Genomic DNA, 13,073 nt, shown 5'->3' with positions numbered 1-13,073 from the left:
AAGTAAAAGTCTAAAGAAATCCTTTTTCATGATATTTTAATCCATAAAATATTAAGTGTTGCTTTTGGGAAATATACCTGACACTGTACTTTTTTTTTTGGCGGGGGTTGGGAGGGAATAGACCTGGCACACTACTTTAGTAGGAGTCACTATTCATTCCACTATGGGGGAGCTACAGATGGTCTTCAAAATTTGAATCCAATTTTGACCAGTTGATTAAGTAAGTCCCAGTAACTGGTGCTCTGATTGAAGTGAATTAATATATAACACACTTAAAACAGAGGCTTGGCAGAGCATATGTGTTCAATAAGTTTTTTTTTATTGTCATCATTGTCATTATTATTGCTGCTATTGTTATTATGACATTACTATTATTATTATTACATAGCTATCATTGTGTTGTAACCAGATTTCTTAAGAGTTTCATAAGATTTAGCTGCTTGGGATTGGCCTGTGCTTCACCTTTAATTTTATTTAATAGGATAGCTATTTTAGCATGTCCTTTAAATGTGACAGATCTTAATTTTAACCTTAGTTGTTTTCCACAAAAAAATGTTTAGAATGCAGGAGCCTGAGTAAAGAAGTTTGTTGACTATGTCACACATTCTTCATCCCTAAATGACCTTTATCTTGGCACATTTATAGGAATCGTCAGTTGGAAGGTATCTCAGTGGTAGCACAGCAATTTCATGAAACCCTAGAACCATTGAATGAGTGGCTTACAACCATAGAAAAGAAGCTGGCGAACTGTGAGCCCATAGGAACCCAAGCGTCTAAACTTGAGGAACAAATTGCGCAGCACAAAGTAAGATAACCGTTGCACGTTAGTAAGATTCAGTTTTCCATTTCCTTTGTGGTTTTATGTCATAAATTTGAGTTATGTACTGTTGTGTTATGCATAATTGTAAACTAAGCCCATTTCAAATGTCATTCTTTCATTTGATTTATGTTTTCATTTTTATTTGTCCATCCTTTTTGTTTCTCTTTTCTTAAACTTTATTTTAGGCCTTAGAAGATGACATCATCAATCACAATAAACATTTACACCAGGCTGTTAGCATTGGCCAATCCTTAAAGGTTTTGAGCTCCAGGGAGGATAAAGATATGGTGCAAAGTAAACTAGACTCCTCTCAAGTGTGGTACATTGAGATTCAAGAGAAAAGTCACAGCAGGTCTGAGCTCCTCCAGCAGGCCTTATGTAATGCTAAGATTTTTGGGGAAGATGAAGTTGAGCTGATGAATTGGCTGAATGAAGTGCATGACAAACTGAGCAAGCTCTCAGTCCAGGATTACAGCCCTGAGGGGTTATGGAAGCAGCAGTCTGAACTTCGGGTATTTTTATTTATTTTATTTTATTTTATTTTGTTTTTTCATTTCACTTGTCATTATTTTCTAAGTCTTTCTCATTTCTGGATTGTTTTATGTTCTTATGATTTAGGGGAATTGCTATACTCAAAAAAAGACTTTGCCTGTATATACAGATTACTTCTAATGGAGTCACTTTAAAAAGAGATTGAATTTATCCAATAGCCAGATTCCCCCCTTTCCTTTGCTATTTTATTGTTGTACATGAAGACTCATAATTAACTGGTAGTCCAATATCTTCACATAGTCTGTTTTCTGAAAAGGGGAGAGCGTGTGAATTAGGGTAGATGAACATGGGCCATGGTGGTTTAAAGAGGAGGCGAAAATAAGGGAACAGGGATTAATAGTTGAAAATGGGAGGTGTCTACTTAAATCTCTATGAAACACAGAGTTCTCTAAGATTAACCAAAGCTAACTGTGATTTTTTCCCCCCCGCCAACATAAAAACCGTACCTGTGTCTTAGGTTCTGCAAGAGGACATCCTACTCAGAAAACAAAATGTAGATCAGGCATTACTAAATGGTTTAGAACTACTGAAACAAACAACAGGTGAGAATCTTTCAAATCAGATCATCATGCAATTAGCATTGTTGCATTGCTTTCTAAATATTTTAGGGATAAGAGAAAAACAAAATCCTTTATAATTCTGAGGCCACTCCAAGACTTCATTCTGCAGAATTCTTTGAAGACTGATCCAAGGGGGTTTTGGGATATGAGCTCACTTTTTTTCTCATGATCTCACTTGAGTTCCTAATGGAAGTTGTGTGTATTACTCATAGCACATAGCAGGGTTACATTCATTTTCCACTTGCGGGAGGCAGTTGTTCTGCATGAGTACGCAGGTTGTAGACCAGTTTTTAAAATTTTAAGATAGTTTGCGTTCAGTGACAAATTCTCTGACTATACACACACTTCATTTCTCCATGCTTACACTTACTAAGAAAACAGATACAGACTAATTCGTTTTAGTAATTCCTTTGGCCACAGGAAAGTTTCACTGTACCTGTGTCCATTAGCATCTGTGTTGAAGTACGGGCCAGTAACATTCATTGTGAGTTGCGAGGGGTTCACTATAGTATCTAGAACCTTGAACCAGGAGTCTGAAGCCCAGGATGCGATTTCTCTGGGTGTCTGAAAATGAGGTAGAGGAGAGCGAGGACCTACTGGAATAGTGCAGATAAGTTTATTATTTTTAATATATACACATTCACATCCCATACACATGTACCACGTACACACATGTGCACACATTTGCACACATACATATGCACATGCCAGACGCTGGTCTAAACGCTTTGCAACTATAAACTTGTTGAATTTTTATCACAACTTTATGAGGTAGATTCTTTCATCCCTGTGTAATAATGAGTAAACCAAGGACACAAAGAGGTTAAGGATCTTGTGCATGGTAACAAGTGGCAAAGTCAGTGTTGGAACCCAAGCAGTTTTTAGCTCCTGTGCTTGAAGTCTGAAAACACCATATAGTTAGTTGTGAAGGTGGTGCTTTCCCATAACTGCAGGCACTGTAGCCCTTTCCGGTTTTATATTGGCATTTTCAGAGCTGTTTAGATTTGCCAGAAATCTCGGGAAGGATTAAAACCTAGAAAAAGGCTTCTCTTGGGTCAGATCATCTTTGGAAAAATGTCTCTCCTCCCTCCCCTCCCTGAGAAAATCTCATCAGTGTACAATAAAATCTGAAGAAACCCTCCCTCTAGCTTTTCTTTGCTTTCTTGAGATATAACGTGCCTTTGAAATTTTAGGTGATGAAGTTTTAATCATTCAAGATAAATTGGAAGCCATTAAAGCAAGGTACAAAGACATTACTAAATTAAGCACGGATGTAGCCAAGACCTTGGAGCAGGCACTGCAGCTTGCCAGGCGCCTGCACTCCACACGTGAAGAGCTCTGCACCTGGCTGGACAAAGTGGAGGTGGAATTACTTTCATACGAAACTCAGGTTCTGACGGGAGAAGCAGCAAGCCAAGCCCAAGCGAGACAAAAAGTAGGCTTTTATTTACGCATTTTGGATCCATTTGTTACCGTTTAGGGTGATAGTCTCCTGTCGTTACTAATATGCTGAAGGATGCCTTGATGGGGACCCAATAGAAATTGGCAGGAGATCAATTGTGTAACACTTCGAAGAGCCCAGAGATGAAAGCCTTGCATTTATAATTTGTTTCCAGAGTCTTGTGGTTGGGAGTATAGTTTATTACACAAGAGACAGAATGATGAAAACAGAAAGAAAAAAAAAGTCATTGTTTCAGAGATACACATAATTTGCTTAGAACAACAATATTTATGTAAGATAGATGCGTAGCATGAGGTGGCTTTTCTACTTATATTGCAGAAGTGGTATTCTGTCATGCTGGTTTTCTTTTCAGAGATAGCCTCTGTTTTATCATCCCTGAAGTATGATCACATGTGGGTGGAAGGGAGCCGGGGAGGTCAGGCTCACTGAGCCTGTAATGATTCAACAGGGATGATTTAAAGCCACTACGTACTCATTTTGAGGGTCACTTAGTTCTGGCTTGGACTTTACTCTTTATTTTACTTTCCTAGTACCTGATTACTTAGAGGTTACCAGAAAGCAAAGAATAATACATGTGAACCTGCTTGGTTTTGTTTCCCGAATTTTAAACATTTATATTAAAGTTCAAAGATAAAATCTTTGCCGTGTTGACAAATGAATTGTTCTTTGGAACTCCTCAGGAAACACTTTTCCTTTTTACAAAATAGCTCTAAATAGCAAAGGTTTCTAGAACTTAACTGAAACTCAGGGACCAATGCCTGGCATAATTGACCTGCAAAGGATGTCAGCCCCGAGGACAGTTAAAGGAAAAGCCTGTTCTAACTCTTAAGCATTACCCACAGATTTGTGTCTTTTCTGAATTCTGTTTTCAGGAACTGAAAAAGGAAGCTAAGGACAGCAAAGCCTTATTGGACTCCCTTAACGAAGTGAGCAGTGCTTTACTGGAGTTGGTACCCTGGAGGGCGAGGGAAGGACTTGAAAAAATGGTGGCCGAGGACAATGACCGCTACCGATTAGTGAGCGACACCATCACTCAAAAGGTGGAGGAGATCGATGCGGCCATTCTGAGATCACAGCAGGTAGGGACAAGCGGTTTGTTGTCTAGGCAATAAATTTCCCCCAGTTGTTCTCAGAGCCTTTACCTGAACAAAGATTTCTATTAATAGTGTTTCCATTCATTTGTTATGCTTCAAAAATGAAAGGAGGGATTTGAAAAGATTTTGGGTTACTTCGACATCTGAGTGCGAGGCAGGGCAAGGCTAATCTGTACATTGTTAACAGCCATCTGCCTCATTGTAGCCCAGATTTATACCCTTACCAAATCGGTCACTGGGAAGATCAGCCCTGCTTTCCAAACAAAGTGCTTTTCGCTTACATATATGTGAATTGCTAATGCTAATTTTATGCCTTGGCTAAGTCTAATCTGTATGTGAGTAAATATTTTGAGTTATCACATAAGTCCACACTGACTATTCATTTACATACAGCAATGGCAAAGAGAGGCTGTGTTCTTTCTAAAAAGGAAACAGTCATGTTGGCGATGTGTGTTTTTTCTGGACTGAAGGGGGGGGGGGTGGGCGGTGGGAAGGGTTGTTTCTGACCTGTCTGTGACTCATGCAGAGTTTAGAGTTCCAGAGAGTTTTGTAGGCACCCAGCCCTCACCACAGCTCCCTCAGAAAACTCTGGGTTATGAGTGGGGTCCTGGAAATAGAAATTTATAATATGTGTTTTGATTAACTTTTATTGACTATCTTGGACTATTTACATTAAGTCATCAGACTCTTACTGCAGACCTTCTGTGACAGGATTAGTGTGCTATTGCAGGGTACTTCAGAGCAGAGCTCTGGAAGGCACATAACTAAGCCTTTACTAATACATGCTGAACACCAGAGCCACAAACCAAGCAGATTGTGTGGGAGCATCCAAAATTAATTTTCTAAGGTTGCTGTAAAAGTGTAATTTATATAGTTCTATATTATAATTTATGTGGCATAATGCCTCACTCCTCATTTCAGGGCCATGCTCTAGAATCACAAAAGCTGATGAAATACAATGATAGCGGAAGGCCTGCCTTAGAAATTTTTGTGAGGGAGAGCATTCATGCCTGAGGAATGTATTTGCATGACTTCAGTTTTCAAAGTTCGGCACAATCTGTATGCCTCATTATTACAGGAGGATAAATGCATTTATCTGTGAAGTTTATTCAACTGTATGAAAACACTGGATATTTTCCCAAAAACTTATATCCACATTTCAGAATTGGCACTGAAGATTTCCCTAAATAGCAAGACTACTATTCTGTACTCTTGGAGTACGATTTTTCTTGAGAGGTTGACTGTGGGTGGTTAGTTCAGTGAAATAAGAGCATAAAAAGGGCAAGATGACAGATTGAGCTTGTATTTTTTTTAATGTTTATTTATTTTTGAGAGAGAGACTGTGAGTGGAGGAGGGGCAGAAAGAGAGAGACACAGTCATTATAGAAAATTTTAAGATTTTCTGAAAGAATACAGGAAAAACTCATGGAAGAAATAGTGTGTAAATAATATGATCTCTATCCTTCCAGTCTTCCTTCTGAGAGAGGAAGACCTAGTGTCTTACTACCAATAAGTCATACAGCTAATGCTAATGCCATTGATATTTTCTGGTTGTTCACATGTTTCTAAACTCATAATTTTCAAGTTTATAAAGGAGCTAATTTATGACTGAAGTCATTTCATAACTTTGCTCACTTATAAATATTTGGAATTAGCACCAGAGTACAGTTTGGCACTAAAATATTTGTTTTCTCTTTTCACAATAATAATTCGTCTCTTCAGTATAGAAGAGATGGTGCAAAAATATCTGGAGACTCGGATGTTAGCCACACATTTCGTACTGTTTTAAGGTGCATAAACAGACCAAGCACCATTCTGTGTCTCTTCTCCATCTAAAACAATGGATGTGATCTGACCTCCGTCCCATCTTTTTAGACATACCTATAGTCACATACAATTTGTTTTATTAACAGCTACTCCTTTCCAGGTCCCTACCTTCAACATACCCACACCCACAAGTTGACAGGGTAGGACGTATGTCTTGAACACGAAGTGGTAATTTTTACATTTATAGATTTGATGCTTTGTTTCCTAATAACCTGGCTAAATAGATTTTAAACAACTGAATGTTTTGTTTCCAAGTAAATTTCTATTAAGATGTTTCACCTTTTGCCCAGCATTAAGGCTGTTTGTATACAGATCTACCTCCTATATAATGTTATAACCTGCTTTTTGGAATTCAAGAAAAGCATAGGGACTTTGTGAGTCAGGTCACTGTTGCAGAGTATATTGGCTTCCAAACATCGATGGGAAAGATGTCTAGGAGTGCCTGGGTGGCTCATTCAATTAAGCAACTGACTTTTGATGTCAGCTCGGGTCTTGATCTCAGGGTCGTGAGTTTAAGCCCCATGTTGGAGCCCACTTAAAAAAGAAAAAAAAGAAAAAAAAAAGATATCCAAGAAAACATAGAAAAGAATTAGTTTGAAAAGGACAGGGAAGGGAGCATGCAGATGTCTAGTAATTGGCATGACTTTGTAACCATCCTGTTTAAACATAGTTTTTAGAAAAGTTCTGATTTGATGTGGTTAGATTTTTTATGGTTATCCTATATTGATAGTAACAGTTTTGAGAATATGTGTCACTGAATTTTGAAATCATGGAGGCCTATGACAGAACCCTTTATAAATTTGAGTAGTATTTATTGCTGTTTGAAAATCATCAAACTGCCTCTATTATGGACAAATGAGTGAGGACTGTATGCATCTGACTCTACAGATTGGCAAGCATTGACATTCTGAAGAGAGTATGCTTTTTTATAAGAATTAGGCCCATTCATTACTTTTAGGAAATACCTGAGGAGAACAAGTCAGCTTTAGTAAACAGTGATGGTGAGCTTTATAAACAAAACGAAACAGGTCTCTCCTTCTCACAATACATGCCATCATCTGAGTTAGAAACTGTACATATTTTTGCCTGTTAAACCTGCACGAAGTAGCATCTTTTTGTTGCTTTCTTTTTGTTGCTTTCTTTCTCTAATTGCAAATTGAACCAAATGAGCAATGTGGAAATAGGGGGAGGCACTTTCGCTTAAAAGATGTGCAGACTTATAGCCTGAATTCACACCATTGTGATTGTTTTAACCTCAGAGAAGTTCATTGTCCTTTGCCTCATATTAATATGCACAATTGTCAGAAGTTGCTAAAATGTGTGTATTTCACGGGATCTGGGAATCCCAGACACTCTTCAACAGTTCTAATTGCTTGGCTTGAGTGGCCATAATGACCCTTTTATATTAAAGGCACGTAGGTTGGTGATTTGGGTGCAATTAAAATAAGCAACTCATCAGGTCATTAGGAATCAGCCTTGGAAAAAAAATAACACCTGTTTGTTTCTTTTAAAGAACTAGTAGGAAACTTCCCCCACGGAAGGGAGATTAGTTTAGACCCTCCAGGTGTTGGGGGTGGGAAAATATGGGCTGTGTTATGAATAATGCAAAGCAAAATGGAAGGAAATGCTAATCAAGGAAAAGTGATAAGATCCTCAGCCAGGGGAAGGGAGTAAAAGGATGTCCTTGAAGTTAAGGTTCACTTATCATTTTGCCTTTCTTAAGCCTCTATTTCCACTTAAAAGAAACCCTCTAGATAAACACAAAAGTAGTTTGTCAGAGACTGGAGAAATGTTTAAGAAGTTAAAACCTAGTATTTATTGACGGTTGTGGTATATGAGCCATTTTTGGTGAAATTGCATGCATATTTTGAGTTCACGAAGCCCGAACTGTATATGAGCACCAGTGATAGGGCAACTAGCAATGCAGTCTCTGGGGTCAGACCACCTTGGTTTGAGTCTCAGCTCCAACAGTTACTAGCTGGGTAAGCCCTGGTAAGTCAGGTAACTTTTCTCTACCTCAGTTTTCTCAACTGTAAATGGAGTAGATGGTAATACCCAGATGATGCAGTTGTTGTCAGGATTAGAGAAGATACTGCATGTGAAGCACTTAGTGTGTTCAGTAAAATGCTGGCCATTATTGTTTTAGAGCGTTTTTCAGGAATAGAGATAGCCAATTTCTTTCACTATTAGGGTGCCTGGCTGGCTCAGTTGGTGGAGTGTGTGACTCAATCTCAGAGTTCTGAGTTTGAGCCCCACGTTGGGTGTAGAGATTACTTAAAAAATAAAATCTTTAGGGGTGCCTGGGTGGCTCACTTAAGCACCCGACTTTGGCTTAGGTCATGATCTCATGGTTCGTGGATTTAAGCCCCACATGGAGCTCTGTGTTGACAGCTCAGAGCCTGGAGCCTGCTTCGGATTCTGTGTCTCCTCTCTCTCTGCCCCTCCTCTGCTTGTGCTCTGTCTCTCTCTGTTTCTCAAAAATAAATAAACATTAAAAAAATTTTTTTAAATAAATAAAATCTTAAATGTCTTTCACAGTCTTGTTGGAAATTTCTGAAATACTGGTTCTACTATAATAAGAGTTATAGTAGGTCAGTGGTTAGATTCCACTGATAAAACCTAGTAGAATATTTCCTAGAATGCAATTATGGATGGTAATATTATCTACAATTTATTTGAAGTCAATTTCTGCTACTTGAGTGAGCAGTAAACAAGTTTATTAAAATTTGGTCTAATAAACTGGTTCTCCATATTGTTCACATTGTAAAATAAGCAGCCTTTATGGTCTATTAGAAATGTACACATATAGTCATTCGAAAGTTTATAGGTGTAAATAAAATGCCTTGCTTCCCTGTAAATTGCTTAATGAAGACCCTGGGGCTATTCCATTTGTTGCTAAACAATAAATATTTGCTAATTTAATTAAAAAAATCTCAAAAGACAGGAGGGAAATTTCTGCTTGCAGTCTTGTTTTCTTTTAGCAGAGCAAATATTTGCTCTGGTTGAAGAAACAGTGTTTTAGTTTCAGTTTTCCATTTTGGCAACTTAGATGGTATCCCCATACTATTTTTCACTGGAGTCTTTTTTTTTTTTTTTAAGAGAAAGAGAAATAGATTTAAACTAATATTAACACTAACAGGCTGACTTTATTTACTAGGACTGTCATATAAGTGCTGAAAATTGCCTGATCACAAACAAGTGGGGTGGTTTGTCACTTTGTTTTTTCAGGGACCAGTAGAGGAAAAAAGTCATTACTGTTAAATTTTATTCAGATATCTCACAGCACTTGCACTCAGGTACAAAGGCCTGGACTGTTCTGCCCAGTTTCACATTCGTTAAGGGAATCACATAATAAAGTTTTACCTTGAAGTTTCATTGTATATATCTTGAAAGTGAATAATCTAACCATGAAGGCTCTTCTACTTGTTTTTCATGAGGATTTCTTTTTTCTACATTGAAGCTCCTGAATTAGTTGAAATTTTTTCCTTTCCTTTTCTTTTTTTTTAAATTTTACTTTTAAGTAATCTCTACCCCCAACATGGGGCTCAAACTTGAAACCCCGAGATCAAGAGGCACACGGTCCACTGACTGAGGTAGCTAGCCAGGTGCCTTGAAATCTTTTCTTTTCTTTTCTTTTTCACATTAGTGAATAACTGCTAATGAGTAGTTCCGTTTGAAACTAATATAAAAATTACTGAACCAGATTAAGATACAATTTTTCATATGGTCTTTCATATGGATTCTTTTCTGGAAGCCACATTGTTCTGGTTTGTCCCAGTAGCAGGAAAAGTAACGAATCAATGAAAAAAAAACATTTATTAACACTACTGTCTGCAAACCAGGAGCCTTTTCAATAAGTTTTATGAAAAATGTGGCTTCGCTAAAAAAATAATGTATAAAGTTATGGGAAATACAGGAAAAATGAGTAATTATGTTTGAATGTATAAATGTACACATAGTCATTTTAGAAGTACTGCCCTTATAAAGGAGCTCACCCCACTCTGTGGACTAAAACTCTGAATTTCTGTCTGGAACAAGTTCAGCATATCATTGGTCCTCTTAAATGTGTGACACTTGAAGGACAGCCCAATGTGGCAAATGTGTTCCAGTCTGCTGTCCAGACACTATGTTAGTCTTAAAGCAGCCTGATTTTGCATCGTGTTTGTTTGTTTGTTTTGGTAGGTATTGGTTTCTATCAGATTTTATTCAGGCAGCAGTTTAGAGGTTGTTAAGGAAAGGTCTGTTAAGCCCTATCTCCTCCTTCATATCCTTATGCAATTGAGTTGTTTTTTGTTTGTTTGTTTGTTTGTTTTACACCTCTATTGTATTCCTGGCTGGGACCCATTATTTACATGATTACTAAATTTTTCTTCCATCTGAACCATTGACTAAAAGAAACTGACCTGCAAATAGCATCAGTATTTATTTACTCATTCATTATTTGGCAAAGGTGAAAACAAGTGGGTTCATGATATATAGGAAAAAACTATAATAATTTATAATATTATTAAGTATTTTTCACTTCTATAATTTGTTATTCTTTCTTTGTGAGATTGAAAGTGTAACATTACTCTTAATCAGTGCTATTCAAGTCTGTGCCAGGTTACTGCTGGCAGATTATTTCCTTATAATTAAGGGAAGTCCACTGATACGCTTGGAAAATATTATTTAAAAATAAATTGTACCCCATGGTGATGAGGGTACAGAAAAACTTGCCTTGTGGCTGTATAAATCAGTATATCCTACCTGAAGGACAGTTTGGCAGTATATTATCTAAAAGGAAAATGTGAACTGGAGCTCACACAGAGGTTATCCACACAGACCTTTTGTTGTTGTTGTTTTTAATTAACTTTTATTAAGATACTTGTAGATTCACATGCAATTGTAAGAAATAAGATAGAGACAGTCACATTGTACCCTTTACCCATTTTCCCCAGTGGTGACGTTTTGCAAAAGTATAGTACAGTATCACAGGCAGGATGTTGATGTTGATGCAGTCAAGATACAGAACATTTCATCACCGTAGGACTACCTCATGTCTCCCTTTTATAGCCTCCCACCTCTGCTCCCTCCTTAACTCCTGGCAACCAGAAGTTATTTCTGCATTTCTGTAATTTTATCATTGTTTAAAATATTTGAGGGTTTTTTTTCCCTACAATCTCTTTCTCTTCTCCTTCTGAGACTCCAACAACAGGAATGTTAGATCTTGTATTATAGTTCCACAGGTCCCTGAGGCTCTATTGATTTTTTTTTTTTCCTCCAGTCTGTTTTCTATTATTCAGCTTGGGTAATTTCTGTTGTTGTGTCTTTTGCTTCACTGATTCTTTCCTCTGTGCCCTTCATTGATCTCATCCTCTGACCTTATTTGTTATTATATATTTAACTTCTAAAATTTCCATTCGGTTCTTTATATATCCTCTTTTTTTGCTGAGGATTTTTGTTGCTAAGGCCTTCTGATTTTTCACATTCATTTCAGTGGTGTTTAAAATTGCTCATTAAAGCATTTTTATCATTGTTCCTTGAAAATTTTTGTCAGACAGTACTAACATTTCTGTCATCTAGGTATCGGCATCCATTGATGATCTTTCTTTAGTTCAGTTGGAGGCCTTGGTTCTTGCTGCTAACTTAGGAGTTTTGGGTCGTAATTAAACTTTCCGTTTGGACTGGCCTCCTCAGGCACCACTCTGGCAGAAGAAGCTGGGGGTACTGCCGGGTACAAGCAGAGGTCTTCGTTCCCCACTCAGCCTCTCGTGACACCTGACATGGGTGCTCCTCATCTCTGCCAGCTGGGAGTGGGGATTAGACCTCCAGCTGTTGGAGCAGTCTTTTCCAGCAGCTCAGTGAAGGTGGCTAAATTAACCACAGAGCCGTGGTGAAAATCCTGACTCTCCACTAGGCCTTCTCTGAACCACCCCGGAGGAGATAGGGAGGGGCAATTCATGACTGCTTGTGGGGGCTCCCCACATGATCTCCACTGATACTGTGGGCAGGAGCTTTGTTACTGGCCAGTGGCACCAAAAGTTGCATCTCCCTATTTCGCCTTCTCTGACATCACCCTGGCAACAGTGCCAGCACCTTGATATGTAGGCTCATGAGCGCAAAAATGTAGGCCTTCCTTGGCATGAGTGTGGGTGAGACCACAGCCTTTTTTCCTGTGGAGTCTAGACAGAGTGGTTATCGTTTAAAAGTTCTGTGTCTTGCTAGGATGCCCCTTTCCTGGTCATCTGGCTGAGGGGGCAGACTTCTCTTGGGGTTTTGTCTGTGCCTCTTGGTGTTTCCGGGTTCCATTTTCTCCAGTGTCCAGTCTAGGACGTGTGAGGCAAGAAGAAAACCCAGAGAATTCACCACTGTGTTGTTCCCCGGGCGCCAAGGTCCACAGCAGTTGTGCTGTCTTCTGTCTCCTTTCACAATCTTATGCGTGTTTCGTATGTAACGTGGGCGTGTATGTAACGCCTGGGGATTTGTAGGTGTGCTTACGAGGAACAGGGAAAGCACATCTCCATCTTCCCGTGAGTCTGCATTGTGTCGCAGAGTGTTTTAGAAGTATGAATTATTTTCTAACCTAGTATCTTATCTCTACTCTTCTCTCTCGTCACTTATATATCCCCTGCTCTCATCTAGATTTCCAGATTCTCATGAAAAATTAAAAGTTCTGGCAGTACTGTAACTGAGTGCTTGCAATGTCTGTTTCCCATTAAATCTTCCAACTAAGGCCAATGTTAGTTACCATTTACCATTGGTGCTTGTGGGAGCACTTT

General features: G+C 38.4%; 1 protein-coding gene across 12 annotated transcripts in view; it reads left to right on the top strand.

The window, feature by feature from the left end:
* Positions 1–13,073, top strand: part of DST (dystonin) — a 496,251-nt gene that overhangs the window by 421,953 nt on the left and 61,225 nt on the right. For 10 of the 12 annotated variants that reach the window (XM_058734319.1, XM_058734316.1, XM_058734317.1 and 7 more), the window contains 5 exons: positions 646–805; positions 1,006–1,332; positions 1,830–1,914; positions 3,126–3,367; positions 4,267–4,473. In XM_058734319.1, coding sequence (XP_058590302.1) covers positions 646–805; positions 1,006–1,332; positions 1,830–1,914; positions 3,126–3,367; positions 4,267–4,473 — 1,021 coding nt within the window. The remainder of the gene's footprint in view (positions 1–645; positions 806–1,005; positions 1,333–1,829; positions 1,915–3,125; positions 3,368–4,266; positions 4,474–13,073) is intronic. The other 2 variants (XM_058734313.1, XM_058734320.1) reach the window with 1 other exon arrangement.

Source organism: Neofelis nebulosa, chromosome 6, assembly GCF_028018385.1.
Source record: "Neofelis nebulosa isolate mNeoNeb1 chromosome 6, mNeoNeb1.pri, whole genome shotgun sequence".
Taxonomy (NCBI): domain Eukaryota; kingdom Metazoa; phylum Chordata; class Mammalia; order Carnivora; family Felidae; genus Neofelis; species Neofelis nebulosa.
The sequence above is the reverse complement of the archived record's forward strand: the minus strand, read 5'-3'. Positions and strand labels throughout refer to the sequence as shown.